Here is a 26322-nt window from a genome sequence, read left to right as displayed (position 1 = left end):
GGAGAAGGGCAGCTGAGAAGAACACACTACAGGGGGAGGTGTGGAGGCTGCAATGGGGTATGGACCTCATCCTCCTCCTGTCTGGGAGGGGAAGTTAGCAGCAGACACACTAGAGCGGCTCCCCCTCCCCTCCCCCGGAGGCCAGGAAAACCTGCCTGGGCAGCACCCTGAATGGGGAATTGTCCTGAGAGCTCCCTGGCATCTGTACACACGTGTGAGGCCCCCTTTCAGCCACTCCCCATCCTCCCCTCCCCCACAGCGCTCCCGGGACCACTAAAACAGCTCCAGCTGTGGACATCTGGCCTAAGTCTGTGGACACCTCGCTGGACCTCCCACTGTCCCCTGTGACCCTCTTCCCTTTGAAGGAGCTCTAGGGTAGAGCCATGGGCTATGGGCTTAGCTTCCCTCATAGAACCCCTGCCAGGGCTAAGGAGACAGGAGGGGCAGGAGGTGGCAGCCCTACCCCGGAGGTGCCTGAGGCTCTTGGCAGGGGCAGCTGGAGCAGTTAGCACCAGCTGCCAATGACTCACCTCCCACCAACCCAAACAGAACACCCTGGGGCTGGGAGCCAACACCCAGCACCTCCCCACACCACAGTCCCACCACCTCACCTGACCCTCCAAATCCAGACCCCTAGGGATCCCCTGTTCTCAGACATCTAGCCTATCCCAGCTCCCAAACACCCTCAGTACTGGGACATATCCCATTTTCTTTTATTTATACAAAAAAAGTTTCTTTTTAAATATAATTTAAGAACCCCCTTCCAAGCACCGACGTCTGCCTCTGTTGAATGCCACCACCCTCCTGCCCTTTATAACCTCACCCCCTCCCCTCCACTTATGGACACAGCTTGGGGTCACTTGGGGGAGGGAAGGGAAAGGAACTGTCTGGGGCTGTGGCATTCCAAGGCACTGTTCTAGAACATATCAATGGGTCCTTGTTCCCAACAGGAGAGAGTGGAAACAGGTACCCTTCAACACACAAAATCTGGACAAGGGGACAAAAAGGGAGGAAAAAAAATAACAAAATAAAAACAGTAAAAATCTAGAACCTTCAATATGAAGGCAGATGAGGGGAGGGGCATTTACAAGGGGAAAATGATTGCCTTTGGTGGTGACAGCAGCAAGTTGGGACATCAAAATCCAATGATTACATCACTGGGTCTTGACAGCCCCTTCCTGCCTCCTGGGACATTCTCCACTCCCAAGTTGGCAGGCCGGTCACCCTTTCTCTTTGGTCTGTAGGGACATGCCCACTGAGGTGGAAGGCGCTTAGGGAGTGAGCCCTCTGGGAAGATGGGAGATTGGGGATGTTTCTTTGCCCAGGCTTGAGGGAAAGACTCACTCTGAGTTCGGGGTTCCTGCCTGGAGGGCACAGATATGATTCTTACCATCCCATATGGCACAGCTCCCCAAATCCTGGGTCTCAAAGATTACCAACTCCCAACACCCTCAGTTCAAAGTGCAATCCAATGGGAGGCTGAGGTGGGGGGGAGGGGCATCTCCGTGAGTCCCCACCCAACCCTGCCCCGGAAAGAAGGAGAGGCCATGTCTCTGCAGGGTGAGTCCTTGGAGGTCAGAACTGCTGGGCTGGTCCTCCTGTCCCACCAGGGGCTCCTGGCTTAGCTTGGGACTTCATATGCTGCACACTGGCCAAGATTTTCTTCTGGTGTCCTGCCAAAGTGACTCCAATGCGGAGCAGGTCCCTGTGGAAAAACAGAAGGCTGGATGAGTTCAGGGACCAGTCGATCCGGAAGCCCATAGGATGATGATGATGTCAGGGGCTGCGAGGCAGAATTTAGGCACCAAGCCTCTACTGCGTGGCTGTAGTAGAGGACAGAAAGAGGGAGGCCTCAAGAGAAGTTGAAATATGGAAAGGAGCCAACAGAAAAAGAAGTAGGGCATAGAGGGGGCCTTTGGGTCAAGGAAGATGTTGAGGAGGGACCAGGGGACCCGCCTGGTCAGGCATCTTCTCAAGGAATTTTTAAAAATTATTAGATTTGGTTATTTGAGAACAGGGTATTGATATGTAGCCCATACTAGCCTCAAGTGAAAAATCCTCCTGCCTCAGCCTCCCAAGAGCTGGGAGAACAGTGGTATACCACCACAGCTACCTCCTGCCTACATAAGTCTATGCCTTTTCCCCCTATGTTCAAAGCCGGGGTAAGTGAAGGCCTTGAGAGAGAACCGGAGAACAGAGGAAGGCTGTGTAAGTGCAGACAGGCAAGAGAACAGTTACTTGGGGGTTGATAGAATCATAAAACCATTTAACATCAAAGCTGGGCAGGGATTTCCAAATCTCAGTCCCGTCTTCTCCTTTTATGGGTGGGAAAAGAGAACCAGAGTTGACACATTAATGTGAGAGCCGGTTTGGAATGTAGATAGAAACACAAAGATAGATACAGGCTGGAAATGGGAAGAGAGATGACCCAGGGTGGAGAAGGCTCCAGAATGGGCACCAGCAGGGCACTGCCTTTCTGGGAGAATCCAGAGTCTTCCTCAGTCATGATTTGTTTGCTGTGCAGCCCTGGGCATGGTGCTGGGCAATGTCCTTACTGCTGGACTGCCAATATAACAATCAGCCCTGAGGCTGCACCCAGAGGCCCTACTGAACCCGAGGGTCTGACTCAGCCTCCTATGCCCAGTGTTCCCAGGCACCATCTGGGTGCTGTGCCCTCACTGTGGCCCTTTCCACTTACTCTGCAGAGATCTGGCTGACCACCTCAAAGGAGCCGAACCCAGCTGCTGCAAAACTTTCCTCGTATCTTCCCATCTTGATGGCTCGAAGCCACTCACCCACAGAGCCAAAAGCAGAGTAGTGAGGCTGCCGTTGGTCCAGGAGTGGATGTGAGGCCCTGGGGGGTGGGGCAGATAAAGACGGAAATGCTAAGTTGGACAGCTTCGGTATCAGAGGGCTTTGGGAAGACCAACACAGACCAATCCATATACCATCAAAGGGATGGATACTCCAGGGCCACTCAGAAGGGCTCTTGGGTGGTGGCAGAGTCAGGGATGGAGGGGGTGGTTCTCTAGGATCCTCACCCGCCATTCTCCCTGGCCACGATTTTGAGGCTAGCAGGATTCCGGATCATCTTGTCCAGAGCGCTGACCACCTGGGGGAAGCGGGGCCGGGCATTCCGGTCCTTCTGCCAGCAGTCCAGCATGAGCTGGTGGAGGGAGGTGGGGCAGTCTGGGGGAGGGGGCAGCCGGTAGTCCTGTTCAATGGCATTGATCACCTACAGTGACAAGAAGGACTAGGTGAAGCTGGTTGGAGAGTACCATCTGCCTAAAGCCCCATGTGATGTTGGGATGGGAACCACAGCCACCCAATAGCACACTCGTGAGTCCTTGGTAGGTGGAGGTTGGCTGTGGCCAGCAAAAGCGCCATCCCCCTTCAGTCTAGAGTTTAACCTCCCAACCCTGCTCACCATCCATCCCCGAACCCAGCAATGCTAAGCCCAACTCTGTGTGTCTGGTCTTTCATACACGTGCACGTGGAGGCCAAAGGTCAGTCAGTATAGGGTATCCTCCTCTATTGCTCTACACCTTATTTTATTCTTAAATTGCATTTATTTATTTACTAACTTGTGGGAAAAGGTGTGTGTGTGTGTGTGTGTGTGTGTGTGTGTGTGTGTGTGTACACTCAATAACAAATGTAGAGGTTAGAGGACAACTTGAAGGAATCGGTTCTTTCCTTCCACTGTGTTGGTCCTGGGGATTGAACTCAAGTCATCAGGCTTGGCAGCAGATGCCTTTGCCCACTGAGCCATCTTCCAGCTCTCCACTTCCCTTTATCTGCATGTGTGTTTGTGTAAAGGCCAGACGTTAAAATCAACTCTCTTCCTTATATATTGAGGCAGGGTCTCTCCCCTGAACCCAGAGCTTATTGATTCCCGGTCTAGCTTGATCCAGGCTCTCCTGCCCTTACCTTCCAAGTGCTGGAATTACGGCAAGCTCCCACGCCCACCTGATGCTCACCTGAGTGCTGGGATCTCATTCTGGTCCTCATGCTCGCATCACAAGCTTTTACCTGCTCAGTCATCTTCCCAGTCCCTCTACCTTATTTTTTGAGACAGTGTCTCTCACTGAACCTGGAGTTGGCTATGCTGGTGGGCCAGTAAGTCCCCCAGATCTGCCTGTCCCCCACAATGGGGTTATGGATGATCACCATGTGTGTGGATGCTGGGGGGTCTGAACTTGGGTCCTCATCCCTGCAGGGCAGGTACTTAATGAGTCATCTTCCAAGTCCCTACAGCCAGCTCTTGGATGTAAACATCACCCCCACTATCCCAAACATGGGTGGGAAAGTCTGGGAACCCCACCCCCCACTCCTGTATCCCAGGTGATGGACTATCCAAGAAATCTCGGTATGATCATGGAACACTTACGTCCTGGTTGCTCATGTCCCAGTATGGCCGTTCCCCAAAGGACATGACCTCCCACATGACGATCCCATAGCTCCAGGCATCACTGGCAGAAGTGAATTTCCTGAAGGCAATGGCCTCAGGGGCGGTCCATCGGATGGGAATCTTTCCACCCTGTGGAAGGAGGAAGAAAAGGTGAGCCCAGGCACCAGGAGGACCCAGAAACATCATCCACGATGGATAGTGTTGTCAACTTGACAGAATCTAGGATCTTCGGAGATGAGCCTGTGGCAGTACCCAAGAGGGGTCATCTTAATGGGGTTCAACAAGGTGGGAAGGCCCAGCCTAAAAGCAGGAAGTGCTGTTCTCTGGCGTGGGTCCTGGACTGATTCAGAAGGACAGAGCGAGCTAAGCACATGCATGGGTGCAATGGGACAGCTGCTCCCTCCTGCTCGCCTTGGCTGTCCCCAAAACTGTGAGTTCAGAATAAACCCGCCTTAGGTTATCTCTGTCAGCATACTTTCTCACGGCCATAGGAAAAGAAACTAAGACACTTCCTGCATCGCCAACTCTGCTTTTCTCCCCTCCTCCTGGCCCCCATGCCTGGGATGTTTCCTAGAATCAGTCTCACGTTGCCCAAGCATGCCTCCAGCTCCTCCAGCCTCCAGCTCCCTAGTGCTGGGATTATAGGTGCACACCACAACATCTTGTCTTCTCTCTCTTTCTGAGAGAGGATCCACCTAGATGGCCCAGGCCAGCTTCCATCACACTGCTTTCCTCCCTTACTGTTGGGGTGACAAATGTAAGCCACTACGCCCACTGGCCTCTTCTTTCTGCCCTCCAATCTCCCGTCTCCACGGCTGTTCTTTCCGACACATTGGAAGCTGATTTCCCTTCAGCCTGCAACCTGTATTATTCTCTCCCGGTCTGAAGCTGCCAATACTTGCTTGCTGATTTTCCAACCCAGCTCCCCACGTGGGCTGGAATGCTCAGCTGGTATCCCTGGCCCCAGGCTCACCAGGGAGCTTGTGTAGGTGGGGTCAGAAGAGTTCTCCTCCAAGAATCTGGAGAGGCCAAAGTCAGACACCTTGCAGACTAGGTTGCTGTTGACGAGGATGTTACGAGCAGCCAGGTCACGATGGACATAGCTCATCTCAGCCAGGTACCGCATGCCTGAGGCAATGCCCCGCAGCATGCCCACCAGCTGGATGACCGTGAACTGCCCATCATTCAGCTGGAGAGGAGACAGGGAGAAAGGCTTCTTTAGGATAAATCACCCACGGTTGACCCTCCTTGCCACTCCGATCACGGCAGCTATCACTCATATACCCATCTCTCAGCTCACCTAGAAGGCAGCTCAGTTCTCTCAGACAGCCCTACTTATTAAATTCTCCTGCCTATTTTAACACCCTAACACTGTTTCTCACCACACCTTATATTTCGGTTTTTGCTTTTTGAGACAAAGTCTTCTTTTAGCCCTGGATGAACTGGAACTTATGGCAGTCCTGTATCAATCTTCCAAACTCTGGGATTACAAGGCATGAATCACCATGCCTCCTGGTTTTGTTTTACTTTATAGAAGTTCAGGCACTTCCAAATTATAAAGAGATGCTTTATATACCCCCAATCTGCTTTCTTTTAGACAGGATCACCCTATATAACTCTAGCTGGTTCACCTGGAATTTACTATGCAGTCCAGGCTGGCCTAGAACTGTCTCAGCTTATAGGCATGCACCACAATGCTCCACTTCTAATCAGCACATTTGTTTATTTTTTTTTTTTAGAGTCTCAATATGTAGCCTAAGTTAGCTCAAACTTGTGGCAAGCCTCCTGCCTCAGCTTCCCAAGTGCTGGTATTAGAGGCGCAAGCTACCACCAATGGCTTCAGCTAACATTTTTATTCTAACAAAGCCCATACACCTTACAGGCAGAGTTGAGCTAGTTATGAGTGCACCCTGAGCTGCCTGTCAATGAGAAAATGTCTCAGACCGGCTGTGTGTGAATGCAAGAGAAGAGTGAGGAATGGAGACACACTGTGACAAAAATGAGGTCTAGTCCCCGAACCTTAATAACATTTTGCCCTTACAGTTACACCAACCAGAATAACAAAACCAAATCGATCCTATCTGAGTTCACCTAGGATGCAGGGGCCTCTGCAGCTCTGGAGGGAAAAGCAGGGATAATGCATCCAAATCTGCATTCTGTTTTCAATGCTGAGAGTTAAACCTAAGGCCTCATAAGCACTCCACCACTGAGTCATGAGCCATCCCCCAGCCCCTCACTGGGGGATTCTATGTAGGCAATCTACCGTGAAGCTACATCACAGCCCCCTTTGTATCCTTACTGAGACAGACTTCTTCAATTTGCCCAGGCTGGCCTTGGCCCTGTGATCCTATGCCTCATTCTCCCAAGTAGCTAGAATGACAGGCCATATATTATTATTATTATTATTATTATTATTATTTATTATTTATGCTTATTATTTCCGTGCATCTCCCTAACCTAGAGCACCCCTGATAGGAGGTGACATGCTGAAGAGCTGTACCATGTGTCCCTCGGAAAGTCCCACTTCTGGATTTACGGCTTCTTTCCCAAGAGTCCTCTAATTTGTTTTTCTGTAAGCAATTCTATTTCTAATGTCCTGATGAATTGGAAATGAGATGTCTGTGGCTGGACCACACAGGGGATCCTGTGGTACACACTGCATGGGTCCCATCTAGGGATACCCACCCAGGCTTCTGTGGATGCCGAGTCAGATCCATAGAGGACAGTCTGACCCCTCAACTTTAACACAGGATTCTCTGTTGGGAAGGTCCTGTTGCAGATTAGGGAAGATGAATGTGAGAGATAATTGCAGAAGATGAGAAAGAATCTTAAGATGAGGGAAAGTATGTTTGGAGCCAATGTGGACAGAAACTCAGAATGATGAATAAACATTTCCAGGCAGGCTGGGAATGCAGCTCAGGTGTAGAAGGCTGCCTAGAATTTCTCAGTGAGGGGCTGGGGTGTGGCTCAGTGGTAGAATTCCTGCCTAGAATCCCCCAGTGGGGGGCTGGGGTGTGGCTCAGTGGTAGAGCACCTGCCTAGAATCCCCAGTGAGGGGCTGGGGTGTGGCTCAGTGGTAGAGCCCCTGCCTAGAATCCCCAGTGAGGGGCTGTGGCTCAGTGGTAGAGCCCTGCTAGAATCCCCAGTGAGGGCTGGGTGTGGCTCAGTGGTAGAGCCCCTGCCTAGAATCCCCAGTGAGGGGCTGGGGTGTGGCTCAGTGGTAGAGCCCCTGCCTAGAATCCCCCAGTGAGGGGCTGGGGTGTGGCTCAGTGGTAGAGCCCCTGCCTAGAATCCCCCAGTGAGGGGCTGGGGTGTGGTTCAGTGGTAGAGCCCCTGCCTAGAATCCCCCAGTGAGGGGCTGGGGTGTGGCTCAGTGGTAGAGCCCCTGCCTAGAATCCCCAGTGAGGGACTGGGGTGTGGCTCAGTGGTAGAGCCCCTGCCTAGAATCCCCCAGTGAGGGTCTGAGTGCGTGGCTCAGCAATAGAGAACATGAATAGCATATGTGAGACCTTGGTCTGAATCTCCAGTTATGTACAAAAATAAATCAATCAAATAATTCAGCCACTGTTCAAGATCTGGTTTGATTTTCTTTTCCATGTCTGAAACTATTTAACTTTTTTCTCTCTTTGAAGGTAGAGTCTTGCTATATGATACAATCCCAGCTGGCCTAGAATTGGCTTTGTATCCCCAGGCTGGCTTAAACGCACAAGCCTCCTGCCTCAGCTTTGCATGAATCAAGGCATGAATCAAGGCATGAATCCTGCTTTGTCCTGCTCTCTATGCCCAGCTCTCCCTGTCCCCTCCCCACAACATCCCGACAGGAGCGTGCAGTGGTTGTGAGGTGGGTGGGCCGGCTCACCCGAAGGAAGGAGTCCAGGGCTCCGTTCTCCATGAATTCAGTGAGAATCATGACTGGTACGCTGTTGGTGACCACACCCTCGAGGCGGATGATGTTGGGATGCTCAAACTGACCCATGATGGAGGCCTCGCTCAGGAACTCCCGCCTCTGCCGCTCCGTGTAGCCACCCTTCAGGGTCTTGATGGCCACACAGCTCTCCTTTTTCCCTGGTGCCTTCAGCCGGCCCCGGCACACCTCTCCAAACTCACCTTCAACAAGAACGTGGAGGGTCAGTTCTTCTGTCCTGACCCATTGCCCAGGCTTCTACCTGTGTGTTTGTGTGTGTCCGTGTGTGTGTGTGTGCGTGCGCGCACGTGCCTCCCAAGTGCACCACCACACCCAGCAATCCACCTTAGTTTTTGAGAGAGGGTCTCTCATTGAACCCAGAGCTCATCAGCTCTAGGCTGGCCAGCCAATGAGGACTAGTGGTCCACCTGTCTGTCCGTCCATCCCATCCCATCCACTGCACCCCTAAGCTGGGATTACAGGCTGCTGTTCCCAGGTGTTTCACATGGGGCTGCGGATCAAACTCAGGTCCTCATGTATGTGTGGCAGGCGCTCCAGCCACTGAGCCAGCCCCGCGGCTCCCCGGCTTGATCCTCTCACCTGCTCCAATCACCTCTTCAATCTTGACATAGGAGACATCGATCTCTTTGGCAAATTCCCTCACTGCCTCATTAGGGTCTTCATAAGTAAAGGGATCGATGTAGACCTTCGTGCCTAAGGAGCCACATGGGAGCCCATTAACCAGGAAGTAAATTCCTCTGGACTATGATGTCCCGTTAGCTCCCAGCTCCTCCCGCCCTCCTGTGACCCACGTACCATGCCCGATGAGATACTGCCCGTGTTTATCTGAGTACTCGGCGTCTCTCCCGCTGCTCTGCTTCCTATAGCCACGAGAAAAGAAGTAAAAAACAGAGCTATTACTCTATAGATCTCTATCTCTATCTCTACATCTCTCTAGCTCTTTATCTCTACATCTCTATCTCTATATCTTTATCTCTCTATCTCTACATCTCTCTATCTCTACATCTCTATCTCTATCTCTACATCTCTATCTCTCTATCTCTGTCTCTACATCTCTATGCCTCTATAGAAGACCACAGAGAATGAAGGACTTGGGACCTGGGACGATTCCAGGTGACCAGCGGAGAAGACAGGAAGGCTTGCCCATGGCAGCAGTTCTCAACGTGTGGGCCACGACCCCTTTTGGGGGGGTTGAACGACCCTTTCACAGGGGCTGCCCAAGACCATCAGAAATTTACCTTACAATTCATAACAGTAGCAACATTACAGTTACGAAGTAGCAAAGAAAATAATCTTATGGTCAGGGGTCAGCACAACGTGAGGAACTGTATTACAGGGTCACAGCATTGGGAAGGCTGAGAACCACCGCTCTAGGGTGTGTGGGCAGGAGCCCCTCACAGGGGGTTTACAGAGTCTCACCTGAGGCAGAGGACGGCGATGACAACCACCACCAGGACCAGGACCACGCCCACCACCGCAGTCCCTGCGATCAGGGCCAGCTGCTCCCGCCAGCTCTCGCTCTCTGGGGGAGAAGAGGTCAGTCAGGTAAAGCCAAGGGTCCCTGATTCCCTAACTCCAGCTTCAAGCAATGACCTGAGGCCTCCTGAGAACAGACCCCAGCCCGTACGACAAGCCGAGTGAACAGTGAGCTCAGATTGAGAACAATGGAGAAAAAGCGTCCAAGCTTTGTTACAGCGAGAGATTGGGGGATGGTGTGCGTGTGTTCTTTTGTGTGTGTGCACATGCATTTGGAGGCCATCGCACACGGCCTTTACGTGTGTGCTGGGATCCCAACTCCAGCCCTCATGCTTTGATGGCAAGTGTTTTGCTGACTGAGCCATCACCCCAGCCAGGGATATTTTGACTTTGTTTTATATGTTTTGATGTCCTCTAAGAAGAAAAAAAATCTCAGCCAGGCAGTGGTGGTGCATGCCTTTAATCCCAGCACTCGGAGGCAGAGGCAGGCGGATCTCTGTGAGTTTGAGGCCAACCTGGTCTACAGAGCGAGATCCAGGACAGCCAGGGCTACACAGAGAAACCCTATCCAGAAAAATCAAATATAAATAAATAAATAATCTCACTTGGGTGAGAGTCCGAAGGTGAAAAATTAGGCAGAATGATAGCACACACATGTAATCCCTTTCAGGAGGCTGAGGCAGGAGGATAGAGTTCAACACCAGCCTGGGCGACAACAGCTGGTTCTGGGTCAACCTGGGCAACTTAGCAAAACCCTATCTCAAAATAAAAATAAAGGCTGGGACATAGTTCAGTGGTAGAGTCTGGTCTAGCACACAAGAGGTCTTGGCGTCCATCAGCACAGAGAAAAATAAGACAAAAGTGATGGTTCATGCCTGTAACCCCATCATTTAAGAGGCTGAGGCAGGGGATTGCCAAGTTAAAGCCCTGCCTGAGTCACACAACGAGACCCTTGTCTCTAGAAGAAAGAAAAGAGATGGACCAGCGGCTAAGGGCACCGGTGGAAGGTGGTCCTTCCAGAGGACCTGGGTTCACTTCCTAATCCACATGAGGGTGCTCAAATATATGTAACTCCAGTTCCCGGGGACCCAGCGCCCACTTCTGGCCTCCACACGTACTGCACACACACAGTGCACAGACATACATACAGGCAAAACACTCATACACATAAAATAAAATATTTGAAAAATGTAAGAGATAAGAACAAAAGGGGGGATGGAAGAAGAGAGAAGATTAAAAAAAAAAAAAAGGAAAGAAAGAGGCCAAGTATGGCGGCACACTCCTGCAATTCCCAGCACTTGGTAGGCAGAGGCAGGAGGATTGCTACAACTTTGAGCCCAGTCTGGCACTTTCTAGAACATCTCCACGGCTACATAGCAAAACCCTGTCTCAAAAAACATAAAGGGAGACAGGAAGGAATGAGCTGTTTAAAAATGTTTGGAGTTAGTTGGGCGTGGTAGGGCAGACCTTCAATCCCAGCACTGGGGAGCCAGAGGCAGGAGGATCTATGTGAGTTTAAGGCCAGCCTGGTCTACATAGTGCGTTTCAGAGCTACAGAATGAGATGTCTCATAAGTAAATAAATAGCTTGGAAAATCATGGGTCTGACATGTTAGAAGCATGGGCTACCTCACTTTACCTCTTTACTTCAGAACTTGTGATAAAGGGTGGATGATTTTTCTCGTCTTATTGGAAGAAAGAACCGGAGCTTGTGGGTCAACCTACTGCTAAGGATGAAGAGCCCTGCAGGCTTCAGAGCTGGATTTAGTTTCTCTATTCTCTGTCCTTTGCCATCTTTGCTGGCCAGACCTTATCACTGAAGGATAAAAACAACTGACTTTGGGGACACTGAGGTAAGACCTGCCTGGTGTGGGAGGGCGGGGACACACACACACACACAATCCCAGTTTCCACCCGAATCCCCAAACTCACCATCCAGTTGAGTCTGACTGTGATGCTCTTGGCCGAAGGGGCCATAGCCAGCCTCGGAGCGCGCGCGTACCTGGACCAGGTAACTGGCTCCCCGCTTCAACCCCCGGAGCTCAGCTCGGTTTTCTGATGTCTTCAGGAAACGTACGCTGCTGGGGCCCTCTGCGCCCTGTGGAGGAGGAGGAAAGAATGGGTCATAAGATAGTCCCCCTTCGCTGCTGATTTTCTTTCCTCCGTCCTTCCCACTTTATCCTGCTGTGTGGCATCACGTAATCCTTCTAGCAGCTTTATATTTCCTCTTTGAGGTGCTGGGACTCAAACCTAGGGTATTCTACATCCCAAGCAAGTGCTACACCACTAAGCCTCTCCCCCCACCCAGCCCCTCACTGGGGGATACCAAGTATGTGCTAGACCACTGAGCCACACCCCAGCCCCTCACTGGGGGATTCTAGGCAGGTGCTCTACCACTGAGCCACACCCCAGCCCCTCACTGGGGGATTCTAGGCAGGTGCTCTATCACTGAGCCACACCCCAGCCCTCACTGGGGATTCTAGGCAGGGCTCTACCACTGAGCCACACCCCAGCCCCTCACTGGGGGATTCTAGGCAGGGGCTCTACCACTGAGCCACACCCCAGCCCCTCACTGGGGGATTCTAGACAAGCATTCTACTGATGAGCCATTCTGACAACCCTTTTGCCTGGTAGTATAACAACAATTTTACAGAAGAGGATAACTGAGGCTCCGAGAGGCCCAGGGGCTGGCTGCACGATTGTACAGTTACTAAACAGTCAACTGAAGCTGCCATCCTCACCAGATGTCTCCAAATCCAGGCATCCCAGCTCTGGATCCAGACCCACTACTCCCCCTACCTGGGACTGAGCCTAGTCTCACCTTCTCGTGATACTTGACCTCGTAGTCCAGCACAGCCCCACTGGGTGCTCTGGGGACAGCCCACGACAGGCTCAGGCTGCTGGGTGATGACCGAGTCACTCGGATATCAGACACCGCAGGAGGCACTGCAGGAGAGAGAAACCCGGTGTGCCCGGCTGTCACAGTGTGCCCGGCCGCCACGGCGTGCCCAGTTGTCACAGTGTGCCCAGCCACCACGGCGTGCCCGGTTGTCACAGTGTGCTCAGCCGCCAAGGCGTGCCCGGCTGCTGCCACGTCCAGCAGCAGCTTTCTCCATTCTTCCCCTACTCTGCATACGAATGCTCTTCCGCTGAGCCAGACCTCAGCCCTAGGGTCTGTTCTTGTTTTCCTAACTCTCCCTCCACTGGCTAGACCTAGTTCCTCTCCCAGTGTTTATAGGAGTGCCTTCTGAGGGGCTGGAGATGGTTCCAATGGCTCCGCGGTTCAGAGCTCTTACTGCTCTTGCGGAGGACGCAGGTTCAGTTCCCAGCCCCCACATCTAGTACCTCACAGCAGCCTGTAACTGCAGTTCCAGGGGACCCAACACCCTCTCTGGCCTTCCTGGGCACCTCGTCACATGCGGTTCACACAAACACATGGAGGCACATATAAACAAATACATCTTTTTAAAAAAAGAATTCCCTAACAGGGCGGTATTGGCACATGCCTTTGATCCCAGTACTCGGGAGGCAGCGACAGATGGATCTCTGTGAGTTCAGGGCTAGCCTGGTCTACAGAGTTCCAAAACAGCCAGGGCTATTACACAGAGAAACCCTGTCTTAAAAAAGCCAAAATAAGGGCTGGAGAGATGGCTCAGAGGTTAAGAGTACCGACTGCTCTTCCAGAGTCCCTGAGTTCAATTCCCAGCACCCACATGGTGGCTCAGAACCATCTGTAATGAGATCTGGTGCCCTCTTCTGTATACATAATAAATAAATAAATCTTTAAAAAAAAAAAAAAACAAAACAAAAATAAAATAAAATGCAGGCGGTGGTGGCGCACGCCTTTAATCCCAGCACTTGGGAGGCAGAGCCAGGCGGATCTCTGTGAGTTCGAGGCCAGCCTGGACTACCAAGTGAGTTCCAGGAAAGATGCAAAGCTACACAGAAAAACCCTGTCTCGAAAAACCAAAAAAAAAAAAAAAAAAAAAGAAAATAATAATAATAATAACTCTGGCACTGGGGAGGTGGCCCAGTAAGCAAGTTGCCTAGTGCCCAAGAGTTTGGATCCCCTGCACCCAGTTAGATGCTGGGCGAGCATCTCAGTCACCTATAATCCCTGAGCACAGAGGCAGAGACAGGGGGATTCCTCTCTGAGTAAGCTGGCTAGCTAGATTAGACAAATCCTCAGTGTGTAAGTGGAGATGGATCAAGGAACTCATCTGAGTCAACCTTAGGCCTCTGAGTATGCATGTACACATGCACACACACACACACACACACACACACACACACACACACACACGAATTCCTTTTGATCCCCTCTATCATCCTTCTGAGGTCCCTCACCCTGTCATCCTGAATACCTGATGCTCTCTCTCTGTGGTTGTTTGAATGTGACTGGTCTCCACAGGCTCATGTATTTTAATGCTTGGTAGCTAGCTGGTGGAACTGCTTGGGAAGGATTAGGGGTGTGGCCTTTTTGGAGAAGGTGTGTCGCTGGGGGTGGGCTTTGAGATTTCAAAATCCCAAAATCCAGCCATTTCTATTTAGTTCTCTCTCTCTCTCTCTCTCTCTCTCTCTCTCTCTCTCTCTCTCTCTCTCTCTCTCTTTCTCTCTCTCTCTCTGCCTCATGAATCAAGATGTGAGCTCTCAACTACTCCAGTGCACACCTGCCTTCATGCCATGCTTGCCATGGACTCTATCCCTCTGGAACCATGAGCCTCTTTACTGTTTTTTGTTTTTTTTTTTATTTGGTTTGTTTGTTTTCCAAGACGGGGTTTCACTGTGTAGCCCTGGCTGTCCTGGAACTCACTCTGTAAACCAGGCTGGCGTCGAACTCACAGAGATCCACCTGCCTCTGCTCCTGAGTGCTGGGACTAAAGATGTGCACTGCCACCACCCAACTTGGCCACGGTCTCTTTATAACAAGACACACTTTCTCTCTCTTTGAGGCAGTCTCAAGTAGCTCAGGTGGGCCTTGAACCACTGATCTTCCTGCCTCCATCTCCCAACTCCTGGGATTATAAGTATTCCACCCCTTCTTTTTTTTCCCCTTCCATTAGAGCATAGCAACTGCAGACGGTTTCATTACGACATTTCCATATGAACACATCACTTTTTAAAACAGATATTTTCTGCCAATGGGTCTCTTGGGTTAGCTGAGGATAACCTTGAACTCCTGATTTTCCTGCTCCCACTTCCCATGTTGGTCTTCTGCACCCTCAGCAAGTAGTTCATCAACGCCTCTCCCATCTGTCCCCCATTCTTACCCTCCCGGTCAGTGGTGACATTGACGGGCTCAAACGGAACTGGTCCGGAGGCTAAGGTAGACACGCCATTCAGAGCAGCGACCTCAAAGGTGTAGGTGACGTCAGGACGCAGCCCCCGGATTGCCACCCACGGCTCAACCAGGTCCCGAGGGCCAGGGTCAAAGGTCAGATCGCCTCCACAGGGCAAGCAGGCGCCCCCAGGGCGGCACTCCCGGCAGCGCACGGCATAGGTGAGGTCCGCCCGGCCTCCGGACTCGAGGGGAGCACTCCATTCCAGGTGCAGGGAGGAACCGTTCAGATGGGCGACCACACTTCTTGGAGCAGAGGGTGGGGCTACGGGAGAAAGAGAATCGGGCGCAGGGTAGGAGGGGCCCGCCTTAAGGGCAGACGACAGCCGCACTGGTCTTAACCGTCGAAGGTGAGGTTAAAGCTGGGAATCACGGGGGCTGTGACGGGTTCGTTTTGACAACTCGACACAACCTAAAACCACCTGAGGAACGTCTCCACGAGGGACGGTCTACCGGAGCTGGCCTGTGGGCGTGTCTGTGCAGGACTGTCTGGATTAAGTTAAGTCACGGGAGGACCCAGCCCACTGTGGGGGGCACCATTCCCGAGGCAGGCGTCCCGGGACGTTAGGAGTGGTGAAGTCAAGCAGAGCCGTCGGTATAAGCAAGCATGGACACGTTCGTATCTCTCCGTTCTCGACTGCGGATGTGATGTGACTGGCTGTTACGCCTTGACGTCTCCACACTGAAGGATTAGGACCTGGAACTAAGCTGAATGAACCCCTCCTCTCCTAAGGTGTGTCTTATCAGGGTATTTTACCGCAGTAACAGAAAACTAGATCAGGACCATGGGGGCAGTCCGTTCCAGGAGTCCACACGCTCTCCCCGAAATGAGCTACACACAGGACGACACCAAAGTCCTTCGCCGCTGGACAAGGGAAACTTACCGGTGCAGGGTGAACTCCGGGGGTCCGACCGGGCCCGATAGTACCCGATGCGGCAGAGGCAGACAGGAGAGCCGATGTTGTTAGAGTGGCTGTTGGCCGGGCACGGCTGGCAGGGCTCCTCTCCTACCTGAGGCTTGAAGGTGCCCTGGCCACAGGCTGAAGGAGAGAGCAAAACACACCCTGAAGACCAGAGAGATGGCTGAGCAGTTAGGAACACTGGCTGCTCTTCCAAAGGACCCAGGTTCAACTCCAGGCACCCACACGGCCACTCACAACTGTCTGTAACTCCGAGATCTGACACCTTCACACAGACACCCATGCAGGCAGAACACCCATTCACATAAAATAAAAATAAATGCATTAAGACACACACACACACACACACACACACACACACACACACACACACACACACACCACTGGCTGCCAGGACCCACATGGTACCTTATAACCATCATCCCAGAGGATCCAGTGCCTCCCCACCTCCCGTCCCCCCTCCAAAGACATCAGGCGCACACATAGAACACAGACATATGTGCAGGCAAAACATACACACACCTAAAATGAAGTTTAAAAAGAATCTCCCAACTCCAAAACAAAAACAAAACCTGCACGCAGAGCTAAGAAATGAATGAAAGACCGGCCAGAAAGAGGAAAAGGGAGACCATCCCCCCAGAGTAGGTAGCCCCCCTCGCTCTTCCCAACCCTGACCTTAGCAGTCTGGTGAAACCCTCTCATGATTTTAATTAACTTATAGACAGCCTCTTGTAAATCCCGGCCTGACCTCAAAACTCCATATAGTGCTGAGGCTGACCTTGAACCTCTGATCTGTCTCCACCTTGCAAAGGCTGGGATTACAGGTGTGCACCACCCCATCCAGTTTATTTGGTGGTTAGGATGGAACTGCGGCTTCGTGCATGCCAGGCCAGCGCTCTACCAAATCCTCCACCATCCGAATCATTTTGAATGCACACTACCCAGTACAGAGGATGGCTACAAAAATCAGGAGTGCTAAAATATGTGTAGGGCATTAAGAGAGCGCGTGTGAGCGGCACCAGATACTTTCTACTTTACCAAAATACAAGTCGGTAAAGCCAGACAGACATCTCGTCCCATCCTTTAATTACAACACTTTAAAGTCAGAGGCAAAGGAAAGACTGAAAGTGCAAGGCCAGCCTGGGCTACAGAGCAAGTTCAAGGCCAGCCTGGGCTGCAAAGTGAGACCCTGTTTCTCAAAAACAAAAACTGGGGACTGGAGAGGTTAAGAGCACATACTGCTCTTGCAGAGGACCTGAGTTCAGGTCCCAGCACTCATACTGGATGGCTCACAGCAGCCTGCAACTCCTGCTCCAGGAGTTACCTGATGCCTCACCTACACGTAACTATACATATGCACATAATTTAAAATATAAATCTTTTAAAATTATTTTAAAAAATAAAATAAAACAAGATACAGGCTTGGCATGGTGATAACCCTCAGGATGCTGAGGCAGGAAAATTCACCAGTTGGGAAGCAGCCTTCGCTATGAATGAAGACCTTATCTCGGGACAAAATAAAAACCACAAACAACACCCCAGGAGATGCAGAGGCTGGCCTTGGGACCTCGGGAACACAGAAGCCATGAGCAAAGACAATGTTTTAGCTTGCTGCGGCACCCGGAGTGGACTGTGTCAAGTCCTGTTTTTAGGATGGTATGTAAAACCTTAGATCCCAGGCCAGAGGCAGGGATGTTGCCAACATTCCAAGAGTAACGACTGGCTAATTTTAGGTGGACATTTGTGGAAATAAAGTCATTTACGGGACCGAGGGCCGGTTCAAGGGGTGAAGGCGTTTGTCACCAAGCGCTTGCCAACAACTTGACGGAATGCCTGAAAATTGACCCCTGACCTCTGACCACACAAGTGCCTTGGCAGCACAAGTCACGTGGGCCGCCCCCCCCCCCACTGCAACAAGCACACACAAAATAAGCAAATCCCTAAACAAAACAAAACAAGCAAATGAGAAAGCAAATGCCAGGACCTGAGTTTGGATCACCAGCAACTACATTTGAAAAAATAATAAATACCTAACAACAAAGCCAAAACCAAACCACCACCACCACCAAAATTCAACTAAGAGGCTGAGGACATAGCTCAGTTGGCAGAGAGCTTCTTGCCTAGCATGTGCAAGGCCCTGGTTCAAATCCCCAGCGCTGTCAGAAAAAAAAAAAGTCAAAAGCTGAATTCCAGGGACGGAGAGACAACGTCGTATCAGCAAACAAGAGGAGACTCCCAACGAATAGAACGGAGATCATAAAGTCCTTTTCCTCGCCCAAAAAGGTATTCCGGTGCTCAGCGATAGTCCGACCTCCCAGGCCAGTCTCCAGAAGGCAGAGGAGGTGGAGGGAGTGGACGGGGTTACGGGAATAGTCAAGAGGAGGAAGAGCTCAGACCTCAGCTTGAGCCTCTTCCCCAGCTCTGGTAACTGAGTGTCCAGGAATTAGAGTGAGCTTAGAACTGGGGAACTTAAGGGCTGGATACAGGTGCCTGGAGCCAAGCCTGATGATGAGTCTGGTCTCCGGGACCCCACATGGTGGATGAAAGGAGAATGCACCCCCCCACCCCCCACCCCCGCAAGTTGTCCTCTGGCCCCGACAGCCTACCAACCAACCAATCCACCAATCACCAGAATGAACAACATTCTAAATACTACTTTCTACCACACTAAGAATAAAACCTGAATTTAATAATAATAATAATAATGATAATGATAATAGTAATAATAATAATCCTCCAAGCAGTGGTGGTGCGCGCCTTTAATCCCAGCACTCAGAAGGCAGAGGCAGGTGAATCTCTGTGAGTTTGAGGCCAGCCTGGTCTGCAGAGTGAGATCCAGGACAGCCACCAAAACTGCACAGAGAAACCCTGTCTGGGGGGCGGGGATCCCCAAACCTTAAGGAATGAGACCCCGGATGGGAAGCCTCACAGCCCCACCCGCCCGAGGACAGGAAAGCCTCATGGGTGGCCCCCTTTCTCACCTCTGCAGATTTTGTTGCCCTCTGCAGGCTCGTAGCCGGCGGCACAGCTGCAGCCGGTGACCGGCTGCTCGGCCCACTGGCCATCTTCCCGGCAGTAGAGGCTGGGACTGGGGCTGGCAGTGGGCACGGCATTGGCCACACAGCTGCCCGCCACGGGCACCACCAGCTCCCGGGGAACGGTCTCTGGGAAGTAGGTCAAGTTCATGGTCAGCCGGGAACACTTCTTGTAAAAGAGGTGCAGGGACAGCAGCGCCATGCAGGCTCCTTGGTCCTGGAAGGCCAGGTAGAAGCCGGCTTTGCTGAGCGGACCCAGGCGCAGCGTCTTGATGTTGACTTTACCGGTGGCTTCAGCCCCGGGGCGCTTCCGGGTCAGATGCTCTGCAGCCACCGTGTCCACCTGCCAAGAGAAGCCGGGTCACCACCGCGGTCCCAGTTCCTGGATCTAGTGAACTGTCCTCTTCACAGACCCCTGCAACCATCTCAGCTCGTGGTGGAGAACCTTCTCACCTCCCACAATATGTCACACATGCATGGTCGCTTATAGTCCCAGGCTGGTCCCAAACTTGCTTTGTAGCCAGGATGATGACCCTGAACTTCTGATCCTCCTGCCTCCACCTCCCAAGTGCTGGGATGGCAGGCAGGTGTCGGGACTACACTTATAAATACAACGTTCCGGATCCAGCCCGAGGCTTTGAGACTCTCAAGCAAGTACTCTACCTGCTGAGCTACTTCCCAGATGGCTTTTCTGCCATTCGTGAATCCCGTGGAGCCTCGCTGCTTCTGACTTTGTCCTGTCTCAGTGTCCCAATCATTCATCTGTCCCGGCACCGTGACCTCAGAACCAAGGAGAAATGAAATGACCGTGGAAGTGACGGGCAGATGACCTTGGTGCGGGAGCCGGGACAAGGACGGCCGTCACTCTGGAGGCATACAGGTCCCTTCTAAGAGTCTCACTTCAGATGCTGACTTGCCATGGGAAATCCACCGCCAGTTCTGGGCGGAGATTTACCAAAATAAAAATTCTTCTTTCATGGGTGGGGACGTAGCTCCGTTCGTAGAGTGCTACCTAGCATGCAGGAGGCCCTGGGTTCGAGCTCTAACCCCCACCTGTGATCCCAGCATTGAGGAGGTTGGAGTGGGAGGAGCAGGAGTTTATGGTAACCCTTGGCTACATAAGAGAATTTGAGGTCAGCCTGAGCTATACGTGAGACCTTGTCTCAAAAACCAAACAGGAACTAGAGAGCTAGCTCAGAAGTCAAGGGCACTGGCTGCTCCCGCAAACGACCCAAGTTCAATCCTTAACACCCACATGGTAGATCACAACTGTCTGTAATTCCAGTTCCAGGAGATAGGATGTCCTCTTCCGGCCTCTGTGGGCACCAGACATACAGGCAGGCAAGCACACATACACATAAAATAAAAATAAATAAATCCTTAAAAAAAAAAATCTTAAAACAAACCTGGACATGGTGGTGCACACCTTTAATCCCTCCTTCCAAGAGGCAGAGGTAGACAGATCTCTGAGTTCAAGGCTAGCCTAATCTACATAATCAGAGACCATATTTCAAAAAGAAAAAAAGGAAAGGAAAAAACAAAAACAAAACCCATGAAGGTTGGAGAGAGAGTTCCGAAGTTAAGAGCGTGCATTGCTCTTACAGAGAACACGGTGCCCAGCACCACACGGTGGCTCACAACCACCTTTAACTCCGGTTCCAGGGGATCCATCCAACACCCTCTTCTGTCCTCCTCAGGCGCCGAGGACGTACATGGTACACATGAATAATGCAGGCAAAACTTCCACACATATAAAATAAAATTAATAAATCTAATAAAAAATTTAAAACCGACAACAACAAAAGAAGAGTCTGGTGAGATGGCTCAGGCGGTATCGGGCCTTGCCACCAAGCAAAATGGTCTGAGTTCCATCCCCGGAACCCAAGAAGGAGAGGCCAATCTCCTGCTAGCTGTCTCTGACTGCTGTCCGCACCCAATGAATAAATAAACGAAAACCACACACACACACACACACACACACACACACACACACACACACACACACTTGAAAATGTCCAGTATGGTGTCATACACCTATAATCCCAACACTGGGGAGATGGAGGCAGGGGCATCAGGTGTTTGAGGCCAGCTCGGGGCTCCTTCTACCCTCAAAGCCTCAGCTTTGAAACCCTGTTCTGGGCTAGCGCATTGCAGGGGCTGAATCCGGAGTCCAGCATTTTCAAGGCCAATCTGGACAGTACAGCAATACCTCAGCTTTTAGGGAGGCAAGGTGTGACTGGTGCTGGAAACCGGAATTAAAAGACAGGATTGAACAGATGGCTCAGTGGTTAAGAGCACTTGTTCTGCCAGGCGGTGGTGGCTTATACCTTTAATTCCAGCATCCGGGAGGCAGAGCCAAGCGGATCTCTGTGAGTTCTAGGCCAGCCTGGTCTACAGAGTGAGATCCAGGACAGGCACCAAAGCTACACAGAGAAACCCTGTCTCAAAAAACCAAAACCAAAACAAAACAAGCAAGCAAACAAAAAAGAGCACTTGTTCTTACGGAGAAGACCGGGATTGGATTCCCAGCACCTACGTCCCTACACAGGCCCCTTCTCTCCACCCACACCACTACCTCTTCTCTCCCTAGGCTTAAACCTGCTGCTTCTAGCCCCCCACGATCCTGCCAAAGGCCCTAGAAAGGGGGTCGAACCCCACGGCAGTACCTTGATGTAGGGGTTCTCCATCCAGGCCGGCGTGTGGGCCGTGGCCGTATCGGCCTCGCTCTCGTAGTAGAAGACGGTGAAGGTCTCCTTGCAGGAGCGACTGGCGCGCGGCAGGGACAGGCACTCCATCATGGTGAAGCGCAGCGTGGCATACACGTGGACAGCCCCCCGCCGTGGGACCCAGCCAGTGCGCAGCCAGTGGGCCTGGCCCCCGGGACGCTTCATGTCGCACACCTCATAGGTGCGCACGCTGTGCTGTTCCTCGTCCAGGCCGCTCAGCTCCTCCCACTGCGGAGAGCGGAGCGGTCAGCCCGGGACCCTAGCTAGCATCGCGGGGTGGCTGCGGGAAGCAAGCATCTCGGGTGCATCCTTGCAACCCCCCTGCCTCAGTTTCCCTCCCGGGTCACCAGAGATCCAGCTCTTACCTGGCCCTCTGCCTGAGGGTAAGTCACCCACTTCAGATCCGCGGTTTCCAGTTTCGTGTTCAGCAGGGTCTCTAAGACAGAGAGACAGAGTCAGCCCTCTGGGGGGGTGGGGGTGGGAGGTAGGGCCAGCAGCTTGCCGGGAACGAACGGGAATGGCGGGGAGTGGGCTATCTTTCTAGTTCCAAGTTGGACTCCGGGGATACAAGGAGGTGGCAAAATTCATTTTCTCTGGCCAAGGAGATAAAGATGCTTGCCTCCAAGCCTGCAGACCCGCGTTTGGTTCTTGGGACCCACGTGGTGGCAGGAGACAGCCAACTCTCATGGCACAAGAAAACGCTTTTCTGTCTTTGCACAGGCGCCCCTCACATAAAGAAAATCACATTTATTTGCGCGCGCGCGCGCGCGCAGGTCATCAAGCTTGGAGGCATCATTCCGCGATGAACCATCTCGCCATCCCACTGCCCTTAGGTTCGTGCCTCCTGACCCCAGTGCCGACGCCACCGGCAGCGGCTGGTAGGCACTGGACTGCCTCTGGGAACTCCCAGGTCTAGACTTCCTTGGGGGCTGTGCCCAGGAGGATGAGGGGAACCCATGCTGGAAGTTAAACGTCCACAACTCAGGAAGTCTGAAGAAGGTAGCTCTCGGGCTGGGTGTCGGCATTTGCCACGGGGGTTGGGGGCATGGCTCAGCCGCACGGTGCTTGTTCTGCACGCTCGGGCTCTGTGTCTCATCACCAGCATCGCAAAAATAGAAAAGAAAAAGGTGCTGGGCATGGTAGCACATTCCTGTAATCCCAGCATCTGGGGAGGTGGAGGCAGAAAGATCAAGAGTTCAAGACCACCTCCACTACATAGTGAGTTTGTGGCTGGTCTGAACAACATGAAATCCTGTTTAAAAAATGAAAACCCGGACAACCCCATCCTGTCCTCGCCCCTCGGGGCAGAGGGCTGCTGCCACAGGCCTTGGTTCCCTACAGGCCCGGCTCAGGCTCCACATTCCCTTTCCTAAGTGCCAAAATTGGCTTCCATCCCAACTCTATTCCTCTTCCCAGGCCCCACCCCCTTTTCACACCAGACACCCCAGTTCTCCTGCAAGGTGGTGCCCTAGCCTGGGGCACAGCACCTCCCCCATCTGCTGCCATCTGAGGAGTAAATTCTGGAAGCCCGGACTCTGGGGTTCCCGCCCCGGCTCCTGCAGAGGCCTCAGAACATCTGGAGTTGGTTAGGAAAAAGAAAGGAGATTTCAGGGGTGTGTGTGGGGGGTGGTAGTGGATAGGAACACACCTGGCAGGGCTCTGGGATCATTGGGGGGGAGGGGCCAGGGTGCAGACGGAGTAAGGGATTATAAGTGCAGAGGCCTCGGGCAATGTGCAGAGGGAGGGTTGGGGAATCCCCTGAAGAGGATCGGGAAACCTGGGGAGTGGGGGGGGGGAGGCAGGAGTCTGGGAACCACATGGGTATTGAGTGGGCCCCCAGAGGAGGCAGCGGGAACACCTGGACCAGGTCCCGCCCTGCCCTGTGGGGCTGCAGGAGAAAAGGGGTGACGGGGATCCAGCTGGGGTGGATGGGGTACTGCCCCAAAGCTCCGGTGATGTCCACGGGTGCCGGGGGCAGGCAGGAACCTGACCAGCCGGAGGCGAAGCCCAGGGGCCCTCAATGGCAGGAGACAGCAGAGCCCATTGGGGACAGGATGCCCAGGGTTCTGGGAAGGGGGTGGATAGAGGCTGCCGTCTCCACCCTCCATTGTTCCAGCCTGGATAGTGTTTTCCTGTCTCCAATTTACACACTGTCTGTGCTATGTGCAGGCTGCTCTGGAGCTGAGCTCAGACTCACTTTCTCTCCCCTTACCTCAGACCTCTTCACCTCTGGCTCACTTCCCCGACCTACCCTCACCTCTGTCCCACCTCAGCTTAACGACTCCCTTTCCGGGTCCCTGGGGACGGACTCTCAGTTTACACCTTCCCTGGGGGCACGTGGCCTAGGGTAAACTACTTAACACTTCTAAGCTTCAGTCTTTCATTTGTAAAAATGGGGAAAGGAGACCCAGCTCCAGCAGGGCCCCTGGAAGTGAAAAATGACAGAAAAATAAATAAACGCACTTGGCGCAGGTGGAGGGAGGCCTTGGGAAACACCCAGGTAACTAACACACGTGAGAAGGGGCATTTCCTGTTGGCATCTTTCTTTCCCTCCGACACACTTCATGGATTTTCTGCCCGTCTGACTTCCTCCTCTCCAGGGGCCCAAAGCCTTCCCTCCCCTCCCCACCCTCACACTTTGATCAGCCCAGAACATCACTGCCCAGCCTAGAGGGAGCAGGATTTTCCAAACGCCTTTGATTCTCGTCCTTCACCCCCCCAACTCCCATAGCCCACTCCCCATACACCCCCCCTCCCATACCCCACTCCCCATACACCCCCCCTCCCATACCCCATTCCCCAACACCCCTTTGATTCTAAGCAGCAAGGGAGGCTGTGGAAGAGCCAAATTCATTGAAAGGAGATTAGGGAAGCAGGGAGGGGGGTTACAGGTCCTGGGCAGTCCCAAGAGGGGGTGAGGAATGAGACTCACAGATCTTCAAGAGGCATTTGGAGAGGAATACAGGAAAGAAAGAAAGAAAAAGAAACACACTCACACGCACACACACAGAAATCTGAGGCCGGCGAGGAGGTGGCCAGCTGGGGTGAATTAGTGCGATACAAGCCAGTGTTAGGCAGTTTCTCCGGGCTCGCACGGCGGCAGGAAGAGAGCCACGGGCTTGGGGAAAGTTTAGGTCTAAACGGCATTTAAAAGGTTGGGGTACAGCCTGGAGGAAAAAACAAAAAGAGGGAGAGAGAGAGCCTGCACGAGGTCAGTCGCCTGGTCAGCCTTTTGGCGTTGGCGTCGGCCTGGAGATGGGGCGACGAGGGTGTAGAGTCCAGGTGTGAATGCGAGGGAACTGGCGGTGGGGGTCGTTTTACGGCCTGGCTGGGGTCTGCCTCATCTGCAAAAGGGCCCCCTCCGGGAACTTTTCCCCGGAGTTTGGCCAGAGGTGGAGGGTGGATAGAAACTTTCGGGATAGTTTTGAATATTCGGGTGGGTGGGAAAAGAAAGCCTGCCAAGGGCCTTTGACGTGAGGACAGAGAGATTAGAAGGCTGGAAGGGGAAGGTCCCTGGTCTGGGCTCTCGACTCCATCTCTTTCCCAAACAAAAGAAAAACCCCACTCCCCGCCAGGCCGCCTCTTCCCCCGCCCCCTCCCGTTCTAGCACTATTGGTCCGAAGTGTTTAGGGGTGCCAGAGTTGGAGTAGGGAGAGACCAGCTTCTGCACTCCGAGGCACAACTTTAGGGACCCCAAGGATGGGGGGGCCACCCCCCAAAGTAATCTCACCTTCTAAAGCGGTGGCGAGGGACGCCCAGCACAGCAGCGCTCTGAGCTCCATGGCGCCGCCTCACTTTGGCTGAATACGATCCGAGTTTGGGGGGCCCTGGCCCCCCCAGGTCTGACCCTCCCTTGGGCGGATGCACACCGACTCTGCCGCTGGGACTTTCCGTCGGGGGCTTCTCAGCGATGGCCCATGCGGGCGCGCCGGGCACCCGCGCTCAGGTGCGGCCCCCACGTCCCCGCCGCAGCGCGCGCGCGCGGGGAGGCCAGCCTGGAGGGGGGACGTCCTGGCAGTGGCCGTCGCTGGGCGGGCGGAGATCGGGACGTGGCTGAGAGTTAGGGGTCCCGCCGGGGCTTCGGGGGTCCCGCCCTGGCTGACTGGGGTGGGCCGATGGCTCGCGGTCTCCCTCGCTCCCTGGAGTGGTTGGTGGCCCTTGCGCCGCCGGGCTGAGCGCGCGGGTCGCGGTCGAGGAGGGTGGAAGCCAAAGTGAGGACCGAGCAGGAGGGAGGGAGACAGGCTGGGCCGGGGCTGGGCCGGGCTGAGACTGGGCCGGGAGGCGCCTGGCCTAGGAGGGAGGGGCGCACGGGAGGCGGAGACAGTCCCGAGTCAGCGTCGCCCCCCCCGCCCCATCTCCCTACACCCTGGAGCCCAGGCTTCTCTGGTGGAGGGGGGGGAGCGGGGGAGCTGATTGGCTCCTATGCTGCTGAATAATTCATGAGGGGGGGCGCGTCCGAACTGAGCAAGTCGGGAAGTTGGGAGAAAGTTTGCAG

The 26322-nt window shown here is 53.2% G+C and overlaps 1 protein-coding gene across 1 annotated transcript; it reads right to left on the bottom strand.

Moving 5' to 3' along the window:
- Nucleotides 1-689: 689 nt before the first annotated feature.
- On the bottom strand, nucleotides 690-26109 carry Ephb4 (EPH receptor B4). Its single transcript, XM_028861444.2, has 17 exons — nucleotides 25558-26109; nucleotides 22193-22263; nucleotides 21768-22055; nucleotides 19048-19444; nucleotides 16031-16186; nucleotides 15079-15411; nucleotides 12630-12754; nucleotides 11741-11906; nucleotides 9753-9855; nucleotides 9129-9193; nucleotides 8913-9026; nucleotides 8268-8515; nucleotides 5382-5597; nucleotides 4388-4537; nucleotides 3042-3235; nucleotides 2699-2854; nucleotides 690-1705 (listed from the first exon to the last, which is right to left on the bottom strand). The coding sequence occupies exons 1-17, from the start codon at nucleotides 25607-25609 to the stop codon at nucleotides 1576-1578; spliced, it is 2964 nt and encodes a 987-aa protein (XP_028717277.1). The 5' UTR covers nucleotides 25610-26109; the 3' UTR covers nucleotides 690-1575.
- Between the last annotated feature and the right edge of the window lie 213 nt (nucleotides 26110-26322).

The sequence above is a fragment of the Peromyscus leucopus genome, chromosome 23 (assembly GCF_004664715.2).
Source record: "Peromyscus leucopus breed LL Stock chromosome 23, UCI_PerLeu_2.1, whole genome shotgun sequence".
Classification (NCBI taxonomy): Eukaryota; Metazoa; Chordata; class Mammalia; order Rodentia; family Cricetidae; genus Peromyscus; species Peromyscus leucopus.
Note: the sequence above shows the minus strand (reverse complement) of the source record. Positions and strands in the feature narration are given on the sequence as shown.

Bases quoted from the DNA above. Each gene is read 5' to 3' on its own strand.
- Ephb4 (XM_028861444.2), bottom strand. From the start codon at position 25,609: ATGGAGCTCAGAGCGCTGCTGTGCTGGGCGTCCCTCGCCACCGCTTTA. The intron at 9,027-9,128 runs GTACGTGGGTCA...GTGGCTCCTTAG, and splicing joins GCAGTATCTCATCGGGCATG to GCACGAAGGTCTACATCGAT. The intron at 5,598-8,267 runs GTGAGCCGGCCC...TCTCCTCTCCAG, and splicing joins CCCTGGACTCCTTCCTTCGG to CTGAATGATGGGCAGTTCAC.